Source organism: Chamaea fasciata, unplaced genomic scaffold, assembly GCF_029207755.1.
Source record: "Chamaea fasciata isolate MVZ Bird 193981 ecotype frontalis unplaced genomic scaffold, bChaFas1.0.hap1 SCAF_28, whole genome shotgun sequence".
Classification (NCBI taxonomy): Eukaryota; Metazoa; Chordata; class Aves; order Passeriformes; family Sylviidae; genus Chamaea; species Chamaea fasciata.
In genome coordinates this window covers 2,387,472-2,406,432 of record NW_027094113.1, presented here as the reverse complement: position 1 = coordinate 2,406,432, position 18,961 = coordinate 2,387,472, and the positions used below count along the sequence as shown (strand labels likewise).

At 59.6% G+C, this 18,961-nt stretch overlaps 1 protein-coding gene across 2 annotated transcripts; it reads left to right on the top strand.

Annotated features, from left to right (window-relative positions):
• Nucleotides 1-425: 425 nt before the first annotated feature.
• ARRDC2 (arrestin domain containing 2) lies at nucleotides 426-10,696 on the top strand. Of its 2 annotated transcripts, none has more exons than XM_066205557.1 (8): nucleotides 426-895; nucleotides 7,341-7,407; nucleotides 7,502-7,649; nucleotides 7,988-8,090; nucleotides 8,356-8,612; nucleotides 8,714-8,873; nucleotides 9,120-9,271; nucleotides 9,357-10,696. In XM_066205557.1, the coding sequence occupies exons 1-8, from the start codon at nucleotides 640-642 to the stop codon at nucleotides 9,408-9,410; spliced, it is 1,197 nt and encodes a 398-aa protein (XP_066061654.1). In that variant the 5' UTR covers nucleotides 426-639; the 3' UTR covers nucleotides 9,411-10,696. The 2 variants fall into 2 exon arrangements, with proteins under 2 accessions (XP_066061654.1, XP_066061653.1); XM_066205556.1 differs by lacking the exon at nucleotides 426-895 and adding an exon at nucleotides 5,530-6,285.
• Nucleotides 10,697-18,961: the final 8,265 nt, after the last annotated feature.

Genomic DNA, 18,961 nt, shown 5'->3' with positions numbered 1-18,961 from the left:
AGCCACGGGGATAAGTGGTGGAATCACCCTTGGAGGCACCAGCTGGCTGGGAGAGCTGTTGCCGGGGGGTCTCAGTGATCATTAATTTTCTTTTTCATGTGGATTTTAGCGCAACTCAGACACGGAAAGCAAAGCTGGCTTTTGGAGTGAGGGCCTCTGCTTTCCAAACTCCTTTCCCATTCCAGCAGTGCCCCAGGAATGCCTGAAGTGGGAAGGCCAAACAGGCTTTCTCTGGTTGCCCCGCTGTGTGAAATGTGCCAGTGGTGTGTGTGCCACCCCTCCCTGCCCGCGCCGCCACCAGCACGTCCCGGTGTCACGTCGCCAGTGTCTGTGACTCAGAGATAAGATGAAATCATTTTTTTTTTTTTCTCTCGGTCGGTTTAAAAACACGTCCCTCGTCACCGCGGCCCCGGCCCGGGCACATCGTCAACCTCACGCACATGAGGTCAACGCTAAAGCATCGCTGCAAAACAGGGGCTCAGCCCAACCCCCGGGAAGGCCTGCAGGGTGGGGCCAGCTAGGAGCCGGGATAAATTCAGGGATTTTTGGTGTCGCCTTTTCTCTTCCTCCTTTCCCTGGAAGGCTCCAGGCAGGCAGGCAGGCAGGCAGCAGCCTGCTGGAGCTGCAGGGCCAGCAGCCATGCGGCCGCCGGGGCGGGTGCGGAGGCTGGCGGTGAGGCTGCAGGATGGCCCGGCGCATGGCAGCGGGCAGCTGCTGCACGGGTGGGTGCAGCTGGAGCTGCGCGGGGCGCTGCGGGTGCGGGCGCTGGAGGTGTGTGCCCGGGGCATGGCCGCCGTGCACTGGCTGGAGAGCCGCAGCATCGGCCTCAACGTCGTCTACCGGGACTACACGGCGTGCCAGACCTTCCTGTACCGCCGCTGCCAGCTCATCCCCGGTAAGCCCAGGGCGCCCAGGGCAGGTGTCTGCGCCAGGGAAGGGGGCTGGGACCTCCTTGGGTGGATCTGTGTGCCAAGGCATGGGGTTGGAACACCCTTGAATGAGTCTGTATGCCAGGGTGTTGGGTTATGACCCCCTTGGGTGGGTCTGTGTGCCAGGGCGTGGGGTTGGGAACCCCTTAGGTGGGTCTTGAATGGGTCTGTGTGCCAGGCTGTGGGGTTTTGGACCCCCTTGGGTGGGTCTCTATGCCAGAGTGTGGGGTTGGAACACCCTTGAATGAGTCTGTACACCAGGCTGTGGGGTCGGAACCCCTTCGAATGGGTCTGTGTGTCAGGGTGTGGTGTTGGGACTCCTTTGGATGGGTCTGTGTGCCAGGCTGTGGGCTGGGACCCCCTCAGGCTGCAGGTGTCCCCTCAGAGGAACCTCTGCCCTTGTGGGTGTTGCCGACCCACCCCAGGGCTGTTTGCCCCTCTTCTCACCTCAGCCGAGGGTTTCTCTCCTCCTGCTGGTTTCCAGGAGGCTGCTGGCAAAGCCAGGGCACCAGAGATTTGTGGCTTTTGTTGTGTTTGCACAGGGAAGGGCAAACACGAGTGTCTGTTCACAAGTGTGGAAAGAGCACTTAGTGCTTCAGCCAGTGTTTGTTTTCGGGTCCCTGATGCTGGGACCGCGTGCCCAGCTGGCACGTTGCTTGGATCTGCTGCAAGAGGATGAGCCGCTTGCATGCCACAAGCCGTTCTTTGTGTGCTGGGGATGAAATGATCCAGAGCTGAGGGATATGGGATGTCTCAACTGTCCATCCACTCCTTAACTCTGCCTTTTCTTAGGAACATGCATGTCTTTCATCCTCCCCTCCCATAACAGTGTCACAGCCGTTCCTCTGTTGCTTTTCCTCCCCCTTTCCCTGTTTCTCACGGCCTTGTTTCTACCTGTGGCCTGCATGCCCGGCCCTGGAGATGGCTGTAGGATTTAAACTGAGGGCATTTCATTGTGTCAGTGGCCAAATGCAACCCAGAGAGTGGTGCCAGCCCAATCTGGCAAATGTAGGCGTTGCAGGAATAAATTGGAGGGATGGAAAGAGGACCTGAGTTGGCTTCCTGGAGGTGTTCCTGTCTCCGGACTGCACTGGGAAGGTAATTTTCTCTATTTCTGGATGACTGTGCCCTGCCATCTGCTCCCAACACCTGCACTGCTCTGGAGTTTCTGTCTTTTGGCAGCAACTCTTCCATGCTGTGCCTAAGGATGTCCCCTTGGCAGCTGCACCTCTACAAAGTGTCCAAATTACAATTAAGCCCTTGCCCTGGAGACCAGCAGCGAAGGTCCTGAGCACTTGGTCCTCGTTAGCTCTGAGGTGACAGGGTGAGTTTTATCCCCCATTATCCTTGCAGGGAATGTCTGTAGGGAAGCCACGAGCTGCTGCCAGCACGTCCTGATCGTGCTGCTGGGATTGTGTGTGATAGGAGCCATGTGGGGAAGGGCACTTGGCCAAGGGCTGCAGGAATTGCAGGAGCTGCTCGGCCTCACAGGCACCTTGCACATCTGTACCTCGGAGCTGATGGCTCTGGACCCTCCCTTGCTGCACAGGGAGAGCTGAGCTGGGCTGCCTGGGGGGCAGAGAGCCTCACCAGAACTTGGGAGCTGGGATTTTATTGTCTCTGTCCGTACACAGATTCCTTTCCTGCCTTGTGAGAAGGACACGTGTGATCACCAGGGCGTTTTAAGGGAGCGAACAGCGGAGAGGGGCTGTCCTGCAGCCAAAATAACTTCCTGTGGATCCTGCTGTCCCCTGTTCTGTCCCCAACAGCAGCGTGAGGGCCTGCCTGATGTCAGCTGGTGAGAAACGTGCCACCATCCGACAGTCAGTCCCTGTGACTGCTCCTTTCTTGTAGCTTCTCCACGAGATCAGCTGTGTCTGCGTGGTGTTTAAAAAATGCAGGTTTTGTCATGGTAACAAGGCAGTGCAGAGGAGGGAAGCTGGGCACAGATAAGCGCCCTCCCTTCTGCTCTCCCCTCAGCTGAGTTTATCTGCAGTTTCCTGGCAGGGTGGTGAGTGCTGGCACCGGGGTGCTGCGCTGAGAGACAAGAAAAAAGTGTGCAAGAAGGATGTTCAGGCAGGGCCTTTAAACGTGTGTTGTGTAATCATCTGAGAGAGGGAGCAGGAGGAAAGGAAAAGAGAGGGGTTTAATGGGCAAAGGCAGCACAAGCAGAGCCCTGGACTCTTCTCTGTGGGGTGACGGGAGGGTGCCCTAGGGAACGTAAATAATTGTTGTGCGGTGATCTTTTCTGTCCGAGGACCCTGCAGCACTTCCCAAAGGTGTAGTTCCTGCCCTGGCGAGAGGCAAACATCCAGAAGCCATTTTATTTTCATGGAGACATCCAGGAGAGTTATGGCATCAGGGCTCTCCTTCCTTTGCGGGGTGTCCCTCAATCAGCACCTTAATCCTTGTCCACACACAGCAGTCCCACATCTGGCAGGGACAGAGCTGCTCCCTCAGCCTGGGGGCCCGTGCTTGTGCCAGGCTCTGCTTTGTCCCATCTCACCCCCACACTGGGCTGCTGCCTCACCTCTTTACCTGCTGCATTCCCTTCTCTCTGCCGGTCCAGGGCCCCTCGTGTGACTCCGGGCTCGGTGGGGAGAAGCCACCAGGTCCCAGCAGCGGGTCAGGGCAGGTGCAGCCCCCACGGGCCGGGCAGGGTGTCTGTCAGCTCCTGCTGGGAGCGGCTCCAGCCTGGCCGGACTCTAGATGGGGCTGAAGAGTTGGAGATCGTGCCCCGAGCGCTGTGCCCGGCCTGGCCGGGCTTGCCTTGGGCACAGCGCCGTTCCTGAAAGGAAAGCCCTTGGCTGTGTTCCCACAGGGTCTGGAGATCCCAGCAGAGGGGAGAGACCCTCTCTGGGTGCGGAGGTCCCAGAAAGGTCCCAGAGGGGCTGCCCTCCCTCCCCACGTGGAGGGGACAGCCGGGGGCATCGCGTGCGCTGCCACGGGAGGAGGTTTTGGTTTGCAGGGATCCGCATCCCGTGGGCGAGGGCTGAGTCACGGCCCAGGGGTGTGTGCCGGCAGGCGGGAGGAGGATGATGCCAAGCAAAGAGAGGGGCCCAGCCAAGGCTCCAGCCCCTCTCAAGAGCCTCCCCACCTCTAATGTCACTGCAGGGACACCAGGCGCCTTCCCAGAGCCGGTGTCACCAGTTAACTCGTGCTGTGACGTGCCTTCCTTCCTCCTTTCCCTCTCCCTCCGCAGCGTTTGCTATGATTCATGTTTGCCCGTGGCAGCAAATGGTCGTGCATATAAAACAAACCACAGCCCCCTTCCCCTGGGGAGGGAGACAGACAATTCCAGTCCGGCCTTGGAAACAGCCAAAGCAGTGCCAGGCTTTAGCCCAGCTCGTTTTATAAGTGGCTGAGATCAGTCGAGTTCAGCACAGCAGGTCCTGCCCGGCATGGCCGGGAGCAACTCAAAAATCCCCAAAACTTCGGCGGCCAAATGCTGAGTAACGTTTTTAGTGCCTGTTCTGTCTTATCCCCGGCCCGTGCTGAGGGGGCAGGGCTCTGGTGCTCCGCAAACGCGACAACCATCACCAAAGTGGAAGTTTCGAAGGCTGCATTGACCCTTTTGGGGGGCACACATTCCTTTCTCCTTGCTGTTACGATATCTCTGGGCACTGCTGATGGTGATGTCCACCCTGGGAATCCCCAGTTCTCAGTTTCCACACTTTCATTCACCCCAGCTGAGCACCGGCAGCCAGGGATGCTGCAGATGGAGCGAGTCCCTGTGCTGCTCCTGCCTGGGCAGGAATTTATCACTGGGTTTTGGACACCAATCCCAGCAGGATCTGGTGGAAAACTGGCACTTGCCTGGTTAACAAGTGCAGCGAAGAGGATTGCTCACCCTGTTGCACAAGCTGAATCCCAGCCAGTTCTTGATTTCTTAGAACTTAGCAAAGCGATGTCCCAGACATCAGCGCCAGTTGGCCGGGCTGTGTCAGGAGCCCAGATCCAGCTGTGGCCTGTTCCGAGCCCTGGGAATGGGGAAGGAAGGATGAGGGTCAATGGGGGCACTGGAAAGAGGGAGGCTTGGAGTGAGGCATCCCCCCCGGCCACAGCCCATGGCTGTGGGAATGGGGATCCTGGATGATGATGGGGTGGGACGTCAGGATTGGAGCTGCAGGGGGAGTTTGAGGGGCAAGGATGGGAGCTGGAAAGGAGTTTTGGGGGACAAGGATGGAGGTGGAGCGGAAATCTGGGGGGCAGGGATGGAAGTTAGAGGAGGGCTTGGGGGTCGAGGATGGGAATTTTGAAGGGCAAGGATGGGCATTTTGGGGGGCAAAGACAGGGATTTTTGGGGCAAGCTTAGGAGCTGGAGGGGAGTTTGAGTGGCACGCTTAGGAGCTGGAAGGGGATTTTGAGGGCCAAGAATGGGAGCTGGGAGGGAGTTTTGGGAGGCAAGGACTGAGTTGGAGAGGAAAGTGGGGGGGGGTGGGGCAAGGATGGAGCTGGAAGGGAAACTTATGGGGAAAGGACAGAAGCTAGAGAAGGGTTTGGGGGTCAAGGATGGGACCTGGAAGGGGATTTTGAGGGTCAAGAGTAAGAGCTGGGAGGGAGTTTTGGGGTGCAGGGATTGAGTTGGAGGGGAAATTTGGGGGGGGAGGGGCGGGCAAGGATGGAGCTGGAAGGGAAATTTGTGGAGCAAGGACAGAAGCTAGAGAAGGGCTTGGGGGCCAAGGATGGGAGCTTCAGGTAGTCTTGGGGAGGGGACACTGAAGGACCCGGCAGCAGACAGGGGCTCACCCCCCGAGCACCGGCAGCGCTCAGCCCCCTGCCCAGCCCACGTCTCCGCGGCGCTATCTCGGTGCGGCGCCGCGATAAGCCGGGGAGCCCCGCCGGGACCGGACACGGCACCGCGCGGTCCAACCCCCCCGGGGAGCTGTGGGCAGCCGTGCCGAGGGGCCGATCCGCACATGCTCCCTGCCTTGTTTTGCAGAGCTCGGCGGGGCCGGCCCGTCCCGGCCCGTCCCGCCCCGCCGGGGCCGCCCCCGGCCGCGCCGGGCGCTTAAAGCCGGGCCGAGCCGCGCCGGGCAGGGTAGAACCGCATCGCGCCGGTCTGGGCTGAGCCGCGCCATGATTTTCGATCGCCTCAAACGCTTCTCGATCGTGCTGGAGGGCGCGGAGCGGGACGGCCCGGCCGCCTTCAGCCCCGGGCAGGCGGTGTCGGGCCGCGTGGTGCTGGAGCTGGCGGCGGCCGCACGGCTCGGGGCGCTGCGGCTGCGGGCCGTGGGCGCTGCCCGCGTCCACTGGACCGAGTCCCGCAGCGCCGGCTCCAGCACCGCCTACACGCAGAGCTACAGCGACCAGGTGGAGTTTCTGAACCACCGCGACACGCTGATGGCACCGCCAGGTACGGCATCCCCCGCCCCGGGGGCACCCCCCGAGCCGGGGCGTGGGGACAGCGGGCACCCCGGGGCTGGAGCAACGCGGGTGTGCGGCAGCCTGGACAGCCCGGCTGTTGGGTGCTCCAGGCACCCCAGCCGGCTGAAATCTGGGGGCCTGGGGCAGCCGCCGATGCTGAGAGCGTGGCACCCCAAAACTGCAGAAATCTGGGTGCCTGGGGCAGCCGCCGATGCTGAGAGCGTGGCACCCCAAAACTGCAGAAATCTGGGTGCCTGGGGCAGCCGCCGATGCTGAGTGCGTGGCACCCCAAAACTGCAGAAATCTGGGTGCCTGGGGCAGCCGCCGATGCTGAGTGCGTGGCACCCCAAAACTGCAGAAATCTGGGTGCCGGGGACAGCTTGGCTGCTGGGTGTGTGACACATCAAGAAGCTGAAATTTGGGTGCATGGGGTGCCTTAGGGTGTGAGGGCTCTGGGAATGGGCTGTGTAGGTCCCTGGAGGCTCCTCGTGTTCTGGGTGTACCCCGAAATCTCGGGGTGCACCGCTGCACTCTGCTGCTGTGCAGGGCACCTCGGTCAGGGACAAGACCAACCCTTTTCTCTGAGCTGTTCATGGCAGGGAAGCAGCGTTGGAGAACTGTGGAGGTTCAGGAGCTTGTTTTGGGCTCCAGCGGTTGGCCTCAATGATCCCCTGAGATCCCCTCCAACTTTGGGGTGCAAACTCTTGAGGGGCTTGGGGGCTTGGCTGGTCACTGCCCTCCAGCTGGGCACCTTGGGCTCTCTCTCCAAAGCTGTGCAGCAAGGTGGCTGCAGGATGAAGCAGAGCCCTCCTGGGGAAGCTGCCCAGCTCTCCGAGGAGGTGCCCCTGGGCAGTGCGTGTCTGCAGACACATGGAATGCAGGCAGTGCCCAGCTCCTGTGTCACAGCTGCTGCAGCTCAGCCCTGGCAGAAACTCTGCTGTGCCCTTGTCCTGCCCCTTGCTGGGTGCTGTACATCTCTGTGAACTGCCCGGGGAGGAAGTTCTGCAGGAGGAGTTAATCCTCCTCAATCTGTTCTGCCCACAGACAATGGTGAGGCCACTGTCCTGCAGGCAGGAAGGCACGAGTTCCCCTTCACCTTCCAGCTCCCTGAGTAAGTTGGCATTTTTTGGGGGGAGAGGACATCCTTAAAATGAGGGGTTTTTTTGAGCAAAACCCTTCTGAAATTGTTTGTTTCTTGTGCCCAGGACTCTGGCCACCTCCTTCGAGGGGAAGCATGGCAGTGTGCGCTACTGGGTGAAGGCCAAGCTGCACAGACCCTGGTCAACAGTGAAGAAAGCAAAGAAGGAGTTCACTGTGATTGAACCCATCGACATAAACACCCCTGCACTGCTGGTGAGCTCCCCCTGCTCCACCCCAGGGCTTTGGCATCCAAAACTTACCCAGGAAGCCCCTGGGGAAGGTGTCTGCCTCCCCTTCAGCATTACAGTGCAGGCCTGGTTTCCAGAGGGAATGTTCCCCCCTGTAACTTGTGCCCTCCAGCATTACCTGGGCTGGGCAGAGGTCAGCTGTGCCTCTTTGCTTTTGGAAACTTTAATGCATTGCAACAGCTTCTTGCATCAGATACCTGAGAAGTTGCTGATGCTCCCCGGCAGGTTCTTGGTGCCAGGGAGGTGATTGCTTTGAGTTTCATCCTTAGTTACTAAATAGCCTAAATATTTCCCGTTCTCCAGGCTCCCCAGGCAGGTGCTAAGGAGAAACTTGCTCGTGCCTGGTACTGCAACCGTGGCCAAGTATCTGTGACTGCCAAGATTGACCGAAAAGGCTACACCCCAGGTGAGACCAGGTGCTGGGGCCCTTGAACCTCAGTGGGCCCTGGGGCAGAGCCCGGAGGAGGGGGTTTGGGTCACTGTGAGCTGGCAGGAAATCAGAGCTTCAGTGCGTGCACCTGATGTGGGCAGCGGCCTTGGGATGTTCCTCCTGGGTGAACCCATGTGCCTGCCCTGTCAGGCAGCGTGGCCAACCCCCAGTGCAGCAGTTCCTTGAGGCAGGACTGGGCTCTGCCTCCCCTCCTCCAACACGTGTGTGTCTGTTCTGGCAGGTGAGGTCATCCCCATCTTTGCTGAGATCGACAACTGCACGAGCCGCGCCGTGGTGCCCAAGGCGGCCATAATCCAGACCCAGACCTTCATCGCCCGGGGCACCAAGAAGCAGAAGAAGTCAGTGGTGACCAGCATCACTGGGGACCCCATTCCAGCTGGGAAGAGGGAGGTGTGGCACGGGCGGGCGCTGAAGATCCCTCCCGTGGGGCCGTCCATCCTCCAGTGCCGCATCATCCAGGTGGAATACTCCCTGAAGGTGAGGCAGCTCCCGAGGAGTTCTGCAGGAATTCCCTCCTGCCCCTCCAGACTGGGAAAACAGCACCAGCTGAGCTTCCCTGCTGCTCTCTGTCTCGACAGGTTTGTGTGGATATTCCTGGGACGTCCAAGCTGCTCCTTGAATTGCCTCTTGTCATCGGGACCATCCCTCTGCATCCCTTCGGGAGCCGCACCTCCAGTGTCAGCAGCCAGTACAGCGTCAACCTGGACTGGCTCAGCACCATCCCGGAGCAGCTGGAGGGTGAGCATCTCCTTCTCCCTGGGATAAACCCCCTGCTCAGGACAGAGAGACTCAAAGTTCTCCACTGGGCCAGTTTTACTTTTTTATAAACATAATTTTTTGGTTGCGGTGCTGAATCTCCTGGGTTCCTTCCTCAGGGACCTGGGATGGTTTGGGGAGGAGTGGGTTTGAAGCCCTTTTACCTGCGTGTCCCCCATTTATGGCGAGTGTTTGCTATTCCCTGATGTGGTTCTCCTTTCTCTTCAGCCCCTCCTGAGTACTCAGCAGTCGTGTCCAGCCCAGAGGCCGAGCAGAGCCTGGCTCCCCCGTGTCGCAGCGAACTCGGGGACATCCTGGAGGGTCCCTTCTTCGCCTACATCCAGGAATTCCGCTTCCGACCACCTCCGCTGTATTCAGAGGTGATGAATCCCTCTGGGCTGGGGGGCTGCTGGCGGCTGGGATGTGCCACTGCTGAGGTGTTTGACTCTGGCCTTGGCTCTGCAGGTGGATCCAAACCCCGCGTCAGACAACATCCGCCCGCGCTGCATGACCTGCTGAGAGAGGCGCTTTGGCCGCGTGTGACAGCGTGAGCATCCCTGGGGATGGCAGCGTGCACCCTCACGGCACTCGGGTCTGGAAATGGGGATATGAGACCCCGACCCGCCCACAGCCCTCGGCCACTCCTGTGGGGACTGTCCCACGGGCCCAGAGCCAGCGTGGTGCCGTGGCCCCGGGCAGGGCAGGAGAACACGAGAGGCTGGCGGTGCAGAGCGGCTCCGTGTGTGGCCGGGCAGGACACGCAGGGTTCAGAACTGTCCTGGGATTTCGGGCTTAGAACGGGGAATATGAGCAGAGATTGCGCTCTGCTTGCCTGCAGTGCCGTGCTCTGAACACTCCTGTCAGCTCCTGGTGTGGAAAACAGGAGCTTGAAGGCATTTCTCAGGATTACTGGAGAATGTTTGGATGGCGCTCAGGGTTGGGCCCCGGGGTGATGTAGGTGCAGCCCTTCACCTGTGGCTCACCAGGACTGCAGGTCCCCAAGGCAGTGAAAGGTCCTTTTCTGGCTGGATGAAGCAGAGGGCTCAGCCGCTGCTGATAATCTTTGCCACAAGCCTGTGGGTACCTGCGGGGGGGAATGGTTTGAGCCACTTAACCATACTCTAAAGGCCTCCAAGGGCTGATACAAGGACTTGGGAGGTGAATTCATGATCTGTGGCAGTCTTTTGGTGCTGTTTATTGAGAACAGGAAAGCTGGTTCGTGAGCATCAGCACCCAAACGTGCTCAGTGTGCTGCTGCCTCCCCGAAGATGGGGCTGAAACCAGCCCCAGACTGTGGTACCAGCACAGGGGGTTGGAGCTGTGTCTGGTGGCCAGGGAAGAGAGGGGGAAGCCCAGTCTAAGGCTGCTGGCAGCCACAGGTGCTGATGGGAGATGTGGAGTTGGGATAAATCCTTCGGGGCTGCGAGTCCTTGGTGCTGCACCCACAGAGGGGTCGGGGGCCCTGGTGGGGTGAGGACGCAGCAGGAACCTGTGCTCTGTGGGGTGGGAAGCAGTGTGGGAAGGGTGAGCTGGATGTTGTGGTGAGGAGCCAGGGGCTGACCCCGCTCGCTGCAGGGGGACCTGAGCAGAGTTTGGGGGCTGAGGACCTTTGCATTCCCTCACTGAGACAATCCCTGGCCGTGCACAGCCAAAGCCAGCGTGCCTTGGGCTCTGTGCTGGGGTTGCTCAGATGAGTCTTTTCTATCTGTGAACACTTTTGTAATGACCACTCTTTGTCTCTACTCTTTTTGTACGACTTTTTTGGTGGGGAATTTTTTTGTCTGTAATAAACTCTTAAAACCAAACTGATGCCTGGATAGTTTTCTGTTCCTCTTTCTGCTTCCCGTCTTCTGGAGCCATGCTGTGGCTGCTGGGATCTGGGGGAGCTCCCTGGCCTCTCTTCATTGCCCGGCAGGCACCCAGCTCTACCCTGCACCCAGTTCTACACTGGGATTAACTGGGTCACTCAGCCAGCACTGCTCCCCAGCAGGATTGGTCCCTTGAGCCTCCAGCTCCTCCACATCTGTGCAGTTCTGGCACTTTTCCCCTTACCTGGGATGCAGGGCTGCGAGCAAACCTGTTGTATTTTTCCACGCTTGCTTCCTGTTTGTGTCCAGGCTCCTGGAGGACAGACATTCTCCTCCATCCTGGAAGCCTGGCAGGGACCCAGCAGGTCCAGCTGCGAGCTGGGACACTCCTGCCTTGGCTCAGCCAGTCCCGAGGAGGGTTGGGATCAGCCTCATGCTGTGCTGGCTGGGAGCTGCTGCCGTGTGGGAAGAGCAGGAAGGCTCCTTCACCTGCTTCCCTGGGCTGGAATTTGGGTTTTCACAGCATTTCTGTGCTCCACATCTCCACTGGGCACGGCAAATCTTGGCGCATGCAAGGCAGGGTTTGAAATGGGGCTTTAGTTTTCTCTTCCATGGACTGTGCTGATTAAAAATACTGCCACTGGAATGTGATTTCCCCCCCCCTTACCCTTTTATTTATTTTTTTTGTTTGCTGAGCTGCTCAGCCCTGCAGCTGCATCAGAGCACGTGCTCCTGCCCTGGGCCAGGGGAGAGAAGTTGTCCCTGTGTTTGCCTGGGAGAAGCTGGTGCTCCTGCAACCTTTATTCAAATCTGGTTTTTATTTGGCATCCCTGGTGCTCTGATTAATTCTTCCCGGGGGAGGATTAACCGGCCTCACAGGGAATTTGTTTACATCTCTGTTTGGGGGGATCGTGTCTGGATCTGCCGCTGGCAGCAGCCGCAGTGGCCGCTGCTGCGTGTCCTCTTGGCGGTTTTTGGTGACATCAAAGGGGACACGCAGCACAGCACACCCCTCAGGTGAGGATGGCCCCGGAGGCAGCCCTGTGACCAGCCCGATCCCAGCCAGGCACAAGGGAGCCATTCTGTGCCCAGCAGCGGGGATGGCCGGGGGCTGCTGGTCAGCCCCGGATCATCTGCCCCGGCTGCACAAGAGGATGTTTATTCCGCGGGCCAGAGGGGAGGCGAGCGGCCAGCACCCCGTGTCTGTCCTGATGCGTCTTCCTGGGAAAACGCGTCACACGGTGACGGGGACAGGCCATGCCGACCCGGGGAACCCGATGCCGGTGGGCAGCGCTCCCGGGGCCTGTGTGGCAGCGATCTCCCTCGCCAGCAGGGATTCTTGTCGCCTGTGCCTCCAGGTTTTTCTTGTACAGTCGGGCAGTAGCACAGCGAGGTTGGGGTGGGGGGGGCATGGCCAAGCTGGGGCTCCTGCCAGGAAAGGGTTGCACTCCTGAATCCTGAACCCTGGAGGGGCTAAAAATACCTCGTCTGGACATTTGGAGCCAGGGCACGGTGCAGACCCTTCCAGGCAGTGCTTTCACAACTGCTGGCAGTGCTGCCGGTGCTCCCTCCAATCTTCTGTTGTTTATCTGCCCCGGCTCCAAAGTCCTGATTGAACAGCCCGGGCTGTTTCAGGTTTATTGGTGCAGCCGGGGAGTTTGAGGCTCCCTGGGGGTCCGCTGAGCCGGAACGGCCCCGTGCCCTGGCGGTGATGCCGCGGCAGCACCGAGACCCGACCCCGGGCAGGAGGCGCGTGATGCAATTACAGTGCCGGGATTATTTATAGCTCCTGGCCCCGTGCGCTGGAAAATGCTGCCCAGACCATCCGTCAGAATCTGCTCCTTGCGAGGGGCACGGAAACCCACCGCCAGCCCCTGCTCTGCTCCTCCACCCTGTCCTTTTTGCCTTTCACTCCCAAAATTGTGGGACCCCTTTGCCTCGGCCGCAGGGCTGCTGGGGACCCCCTCCCCGCTGCAGCTCGCGGCTCTGCAGGGCGCTGGGACACCCCGGTCCTGCGGCCCCTTTCTGCAGCATTTTGGGGGGCTCCCCCTTCCCGCAGCCCTCCCCGGCCCCGGAGGATGCTCGGTGCCGTCCCGGTGGCCCCAGCCCGCAGCTGAGGCTGTTTGTCCTGTGGCCTGGGGGCTCAGTGGCGGGGGCCAGCGCGGCCGTGCCGCGGAGACGGTGACACGCAAATCTTGTGGCCGTCCCGGCGCTGGCAGGGACAGAATGTGCCGGGGCTGGCGCAGCCCTGCGAGGGCCGGGATTAGCTGCGCCGCTGCTGCCTCCGGCCCGGGCGCCCGTCCAGCTCCCAAAACAAGCACCGCCTTCCCCCGTCCCAGCTGGGCTGAGCCCTGCGGGGTGCAGCTCACCCCAGAACCTGCCCTGGGGCACCCAGCGGGGGCTGATCTGTTTGCACGGGGGACGGGCAGCGGTGATAAATCTGGGTTTTGGCCGAAGCAGAATGCCCTGCTCTGTCCCTGTGCTGGGGTCGGGGTTCAGGCACTGCCCAAATTCAGCATCTTTGAGCCGGTGGGAGGCAGGGCTCACAGCACTCGCACCCTGCGGAGCAGCAGTCGGTGCTGATGGAGGCTCGGGTGCACGGGGACCTGCCCAGCCCGGGTTACAGGGTCCCTGAGCGCCGCGGGGACACGCACGGTCCCCAGCAGCACCCGGCCTTGCTTTGGGTCTGCTCCAGCCTCCGGCGCTGCAGAAGCACCAGGGCTGAGGACGGCACGGCTTGGGCCTGGCAGCATCTTTGGGGGCTGGGACACCGAGGCTCCCCTTCATGCTGTGCCAGGGCTCCGGGAAGCAGCCGTGCACCCCGACATGCCGGGGCGGCATCGCGGCCGCCCTCCGCCCGCTGACTCAGCCGCCTGTTTGCCGGAGCTGCTCCCGCCCACGGAAACCACAGGCAAAGTCCCCGCATCCCTCCGCCGGGGCTTTTCCCGCCGGCTCGACAGGAATCGCAGCTTTTCCCCAGCCTGGTGCGGGCAGCGAGCCCCTCCGGCTGCGGGGGAAAACTGAAGAGAAACCGCAGGATTTTTAAATTCCAAACCGGTTTTTTAAGGCCAAAAAACGGGGTCTGGAGCAGCCGGATGGCCGCGTTGCACGTGCCACACGTCCCGTCCCCTGTGAGCATCGTGCCAGCAGCATGGTGACATCACCGGGACACCCCACAAACCTCGATGGTGGCCGGTGCTGCCGGTGTTGTCTTTGCAGCAAACCGCCGCCTTTATTCACTATATCAAAACCAACCCCTTGTTTTTTTGGGTCTGACCGCTCATTTGGGGTCCCTCGCTGTTGGCACTGCCCGGCCCCTTGCACGGTTACTCCTCGCTCCCTCCCTTCCTCGGGCAATGGAAAATTTTTGTGACTTTTTGACTTTCCTGCAGTTGTTTGGGAGCGAGGAAGGGGCCGGAGCCGCGCACAAACATGTCTATGTATAAACACTGGGGACCGTGCCAGGGATGGAGCCGCCGGCACCGGACCCTCCCCACGGAGCCGGGTGTCCCCTCTCCTGCCGGGACCCCAGTCTGGCGTTCCAGCTCAGTGACCCACAGCCGTCCCCGTGTGGGACGCAAATATTTTGGCTCTGTTAAAACAACAACAACAACACTTAAAGAAAAAAAAAATCCCCCCCCCCCCGCCCCTCCCGGGTCCTCCAGGAGCTGCACGTGATGTGTTGGCACACAAACAGGGAGCTTGGGGACAGCGCCAGCCCAGCCGGGGACGGGGCACGGCTCCCACGCCACGCGCGGGGACGGGCCGGGACCTGCGGGTGACACGGCCGTGCCCTGTGCCGGGGATGTGGCGCGATGGGACTTTGCTCCCAGCGCCGCTCCACACGCCGGCTGGGTCTGCTGTCACTCCCAGGCGCCGCTTCAGAAATCCCCGAAAAATCCCCGAAAAAATCCCCGTGCAGCCCCGGGTGGGTGCGTGTCCAGGGGGATGTGGCACGGCGACATCCCACGCCCCGACCCCTGCAAATAAAGCCTTGTTCGTGAGGCATGTGGCACCAGGGAGGAGCGAGGGTCACTGGTGAGCTGCCCCGTGTCACAGGGGACACAGCTGTCCCCAGCTGAGAGGCGAGGCGTGCGGGGCTGTCACCCTCGCTGCTCCCTGTCCCCTCAGGAGTGACGCCTTGTCAAACCCATGGATCTGATCCCTCCTCCCAGGCCCCAGCCTCAACGTCTTCAGAAACCGAGTTGTGCTCTTTTTTTTTCTTCCCTATCACCCTGCAAGAAGCAGCAAATTTGAGCTCGGTTTGGGGGAAGAAGGGTCCAAGCCAGCTGGCAGGGATGCCCACACATCGCCAGCAGCCTGCAATGAACCCCCTCCCTATTTCCCAACCCCATTAGCAAGCCCGAAGGCGGTTATCTTTAAATGCGCGGGGTTATGTGGAGCAGGGAGAGGGATTTTCCTGCTGAGCAGCTGTGTAAATGCCACCGCATCCCGTCCCAGCGATGCAGGCAGCGATAGCCCGGAGGGTCCCGGCTGGCTGGAGGTGGCTGCGCCGGGCAGCGCCGGTGGGGAGGGCGGCTGCGGAGCTGCGGGACGGTCCCGGAGGGGCTCGAGCCGGTTCCCTCCGCCTTCCCGGCGGTTTTGGCGTGTGAAAAAAAACCCGAGGGAGAGTCAATCTGCTTGCAAAGAGCTGGTAAACACCCTGGGAGCGAATCTGCTAGAAGGGGGGTCGCTCTTGGTCCTGTGTTTATCGCTGCAAAGCTGGGCTGGCGGCTTGCTGGGATGAGACAGATGGGGGAGGCTGCTGTAAAAAGGCGATTTTTTGGGGGCTCTCTGGTTATCGAGCTGTCCTTAGCTCAACTCTGGCCGTCTGCTTGAGCAAAATATGTTTATGCTGCAAAACGTCTGGCCGGCTCCGCTGCCAAGGGGGCAGGGAACGCGTGTGCCGATAAGGGCGCAGCGTCCTCCCCTTCCCGATCACCCGATACCCGGGGCAGCGCACGGAGGCGACCGCCCGCCTCCCGACACCCTGGGTTTATGATTTCTTTTACGATTATGATAAAGCTTCCCTTGAAATTAAAAACAAAAAAACCAAAAAAACAAAAAAACAAAAAAACAAAAAAACAAAAAAAACCAAAAAAACCCAAAACCAAACCGAACCAAAACAAACAAACAAACAAAAAACCCCCAAAAAACCCCAAAAACAAAACGAAGGAGACCCCCATAATTCAGTGGCTGTCGCTTCGCAGCTGCCAAAGCCTGGAAAGCTCTTGGCCGTGCCAGGGGCTGAGCTGCCCCTGGGGCTGCCGGCCCTGCGAGCAGCCATCCGAGAACATTCAAACTGCAGGGAAGAAAATGCTTCCTGCCATGGCCCGGGCGTTCCGGGCAGGAAGAAGATGGTTTTTCAACCACTTCTCCCAGCTGGCGTGCTGGGGCTCGCAGCATCCCGGAGGGGTTTTCTGTGATCTGAGCATCCAGTGCCGCCCCGAGGGCAGCTCCGAGCCCCTCTCGGTGGAGGGGAAGAGATAAAATATTCACTTTCGCTGCTGCTTCAAGTCATTTTCCGTGGCTGGGTTTGGAAATAGCCGTGGCCGGGTGAGGCAGTTGCAGCTGACGTGAGCAGGAAAGAGCCGGGGCGGCCCCGGGGCCTGTTTGCGAAGTAGAACCGAGTTGTTGTTGTTGTTGTGACACCGAATGGTTGCAAAACGCCGGCGTTTAAATACCCGTGACTTTCAAAACAAGCTGAGCCCAGCTGCGGCCGGCGGCTCTCTGTCCACATGTGTCCTTCTGTCCAGCTGTGGGCCCTGCAGCCCCTTCCTACTGCTGGGATGCCTGTACCAGCAATGCTTGGGTTTTTTTTTTTTTTTTTTTTTTTTGAGGGGGCCAGAATCTTTTTTTTAGGGAGGAAAAGTCCCAATTCCCCAGCTGCAGAGGTTTCCTACCGCAGGGAACTGCCAAGCGTCCTGCCCAGGGGGGCTTTGCAGTGCTTGGGAGGTGAATGGGATGAGCTGTCTGCAGCCTTTGAATTCTGCTTAAAATATAACAATAATAATAATAAATCCCAGTGATCAGTTTGTTTGCTTAAGGATTAAGTCACCTAATCTGCCTGGCAGCGGGTGACATTGTGGAGGTGGTGGCAGCCATGGCTTTTTGCCCAGCAAATAATCCTGCTCCAGGCCAGGGCTGGTGCTCGGGCGGGGCTCAAACTTCTCACTGGTATCAGCTCTTCTCCAGGATGGGGTTTAGGAGCAGGAAATGGTGAGGGGTGCAGCGAAATAGTTGGGAAAGGGATGCATGGATGAGGGAAGGGGCTCGGAAAGGGATGGATGGATGAATGAGGAAGGGGGTTGCAAAGTTGTGACCTCCTCTCCTGTGTAAAAGCCAGGCTGTGGCTCTGCGGGGCTGTTTCCCCGAGGTTGGAAAATAGGTTAGACTTCTCAACCTGGGAGCAAAACATCCTAATCTGGTGTTAAAATATCAGTCTGGGCCTTCACCTCTCCTTCTGCAGGGGCTCAGATCCCCCGAGAGCTGATGTTGATGGGGCTGTAGCAAACCCCTCTGACTATTTTATGTTCTGCCTTTGGGATCCCATCCCCCAAAATCAAGAGGAAATGGCTTCAATTTGCACCAGAGGAGGTTTAGGTTGGATATTAGGAAAAATTCTTTCATGGAAATGGTCAAGCACTGGCACAGCTGCCCTGGGCAGTGGTGGAGTCACCATCCCTGGAGGGATTTAAAAGCTGTGTGGCTGTGGCACTTGGGGACATGGGTTAGTGGTGGGTTTGGCAGTGCTGGATTGGACTCGATTATCTCAGAGGGCTTTTCCAACCTTAACAATCCTGTGATTCTATAAAAGCAGTGAGCCAGGAGCAAACCCCCAGGCTGCCACCACCTCCCCGCAGCTCCTTCTGGCTGCCCCACCTGCTTCCTTGGGATGCGGTGCTGAATTTTCCACTCCACAAGAGCAAGTGGAGCCAGGTCAATCCATGTGCACATGTCCTCAGTGCCATTTGCTTTTGGGGACACAGCATGGGGACCCTGAGGGAATAGGGAGAATAGGGTTTTTTCCCTTTAGGGCAGGGATGCTTCATGCTTCTGCCAGCAAATGACATTGTCACCGGTGGTGTGTGGGCAGTGCTGGCACTGCTGGTATGAACAAGGGACCCCATGGAGTGACTTTGGTGTTGATGCATCCTAATGGCACTGGGCTGACCTTTGTCTTCCCTGCTGGGGTGGATTTTGGGCCAGAGCTGTCCTGGAAGGAATCCCCCGTTGGTGTAATGAGTCCCCTGCTGGGTGTAATGAGCAGTCCTCAGGCTGTGGGTGGCAGTGTCTCTTGCCAGGCCAACCAGTGCCCTGTGGCACGTCAGGGTGCTGTGCTGGGGTAGAGGAGCAGGCAAGGTCACATCCTGGCTGCAAAAGCTGGCCCGGCGGCTGTCTTTGGGTCACCAAGCTCAGCATGGTGCCTGGGGACTCATTTGGAAACCAGTCCTGTGAAATTTAAACTAATTAGCAAGTCCTGAGCCGCTCGCTAGCACTAATTGGCAAGCCTGGCTTGATTAGTTTTCGCCGGCACGTCCGTGGCTCCACATGGCACCGTGTTCCTGGCAGAGCACTGGGAGCTTGGAGGACGTGTGGGGAGAAATGCACAGGGCCACTGGTGGGGACAGAGCCATTGGTGGGGACAGGGCCATGCCTGAAGGTGTCAGAGGGGATGTGAGTGTCACCATGGATGGGGTGGATCCCCGGGGAGTGACCCCGTGGGGGCAGTGAGGGGGGTCTCATGTCCCCTCCCTGCCCAGGGTGTTTTTAATGCAGCAACCAGGCCTGGCTGTCCTGTGGTGAACTCGTTCCATGAGCTGGAATGATTAACTGGCATCGGCGCTGGCTCCGAGCCGGGCCATGTGTTTACTGCTGCCACCCAACCGTGCTGAGCTTTCAGTGACCCCCAGCGCTGTCCCTCATGGCTCTGACCCCCAAACCCGGCTGGAAACAGCGGCCGGGGCTGAAACCCCAATGTGCCTCCACGCCCGTAACCCGATACTTCCTCCACATGTGCCTGGAGGGCTCTGAAGTGAGCCTGGCATCGCCCAAATCCCAACAAAATCCCTAAATCTGATCTCTGCGCTGGCCTGCCGCGTGGCAGGATGCCAGATCTGCCCCCTCCAGCCGATCCCCAGCGATCTGGGGGGCCGGGGAGGCAAAGTTGCCGGGCCTGACAGAGACTCCTGACACACATTCCTGACACGCCGAGGGAGGGAATGACGGATTTGCTCTGCCAAGAGGTTGGGAATCGCCGTG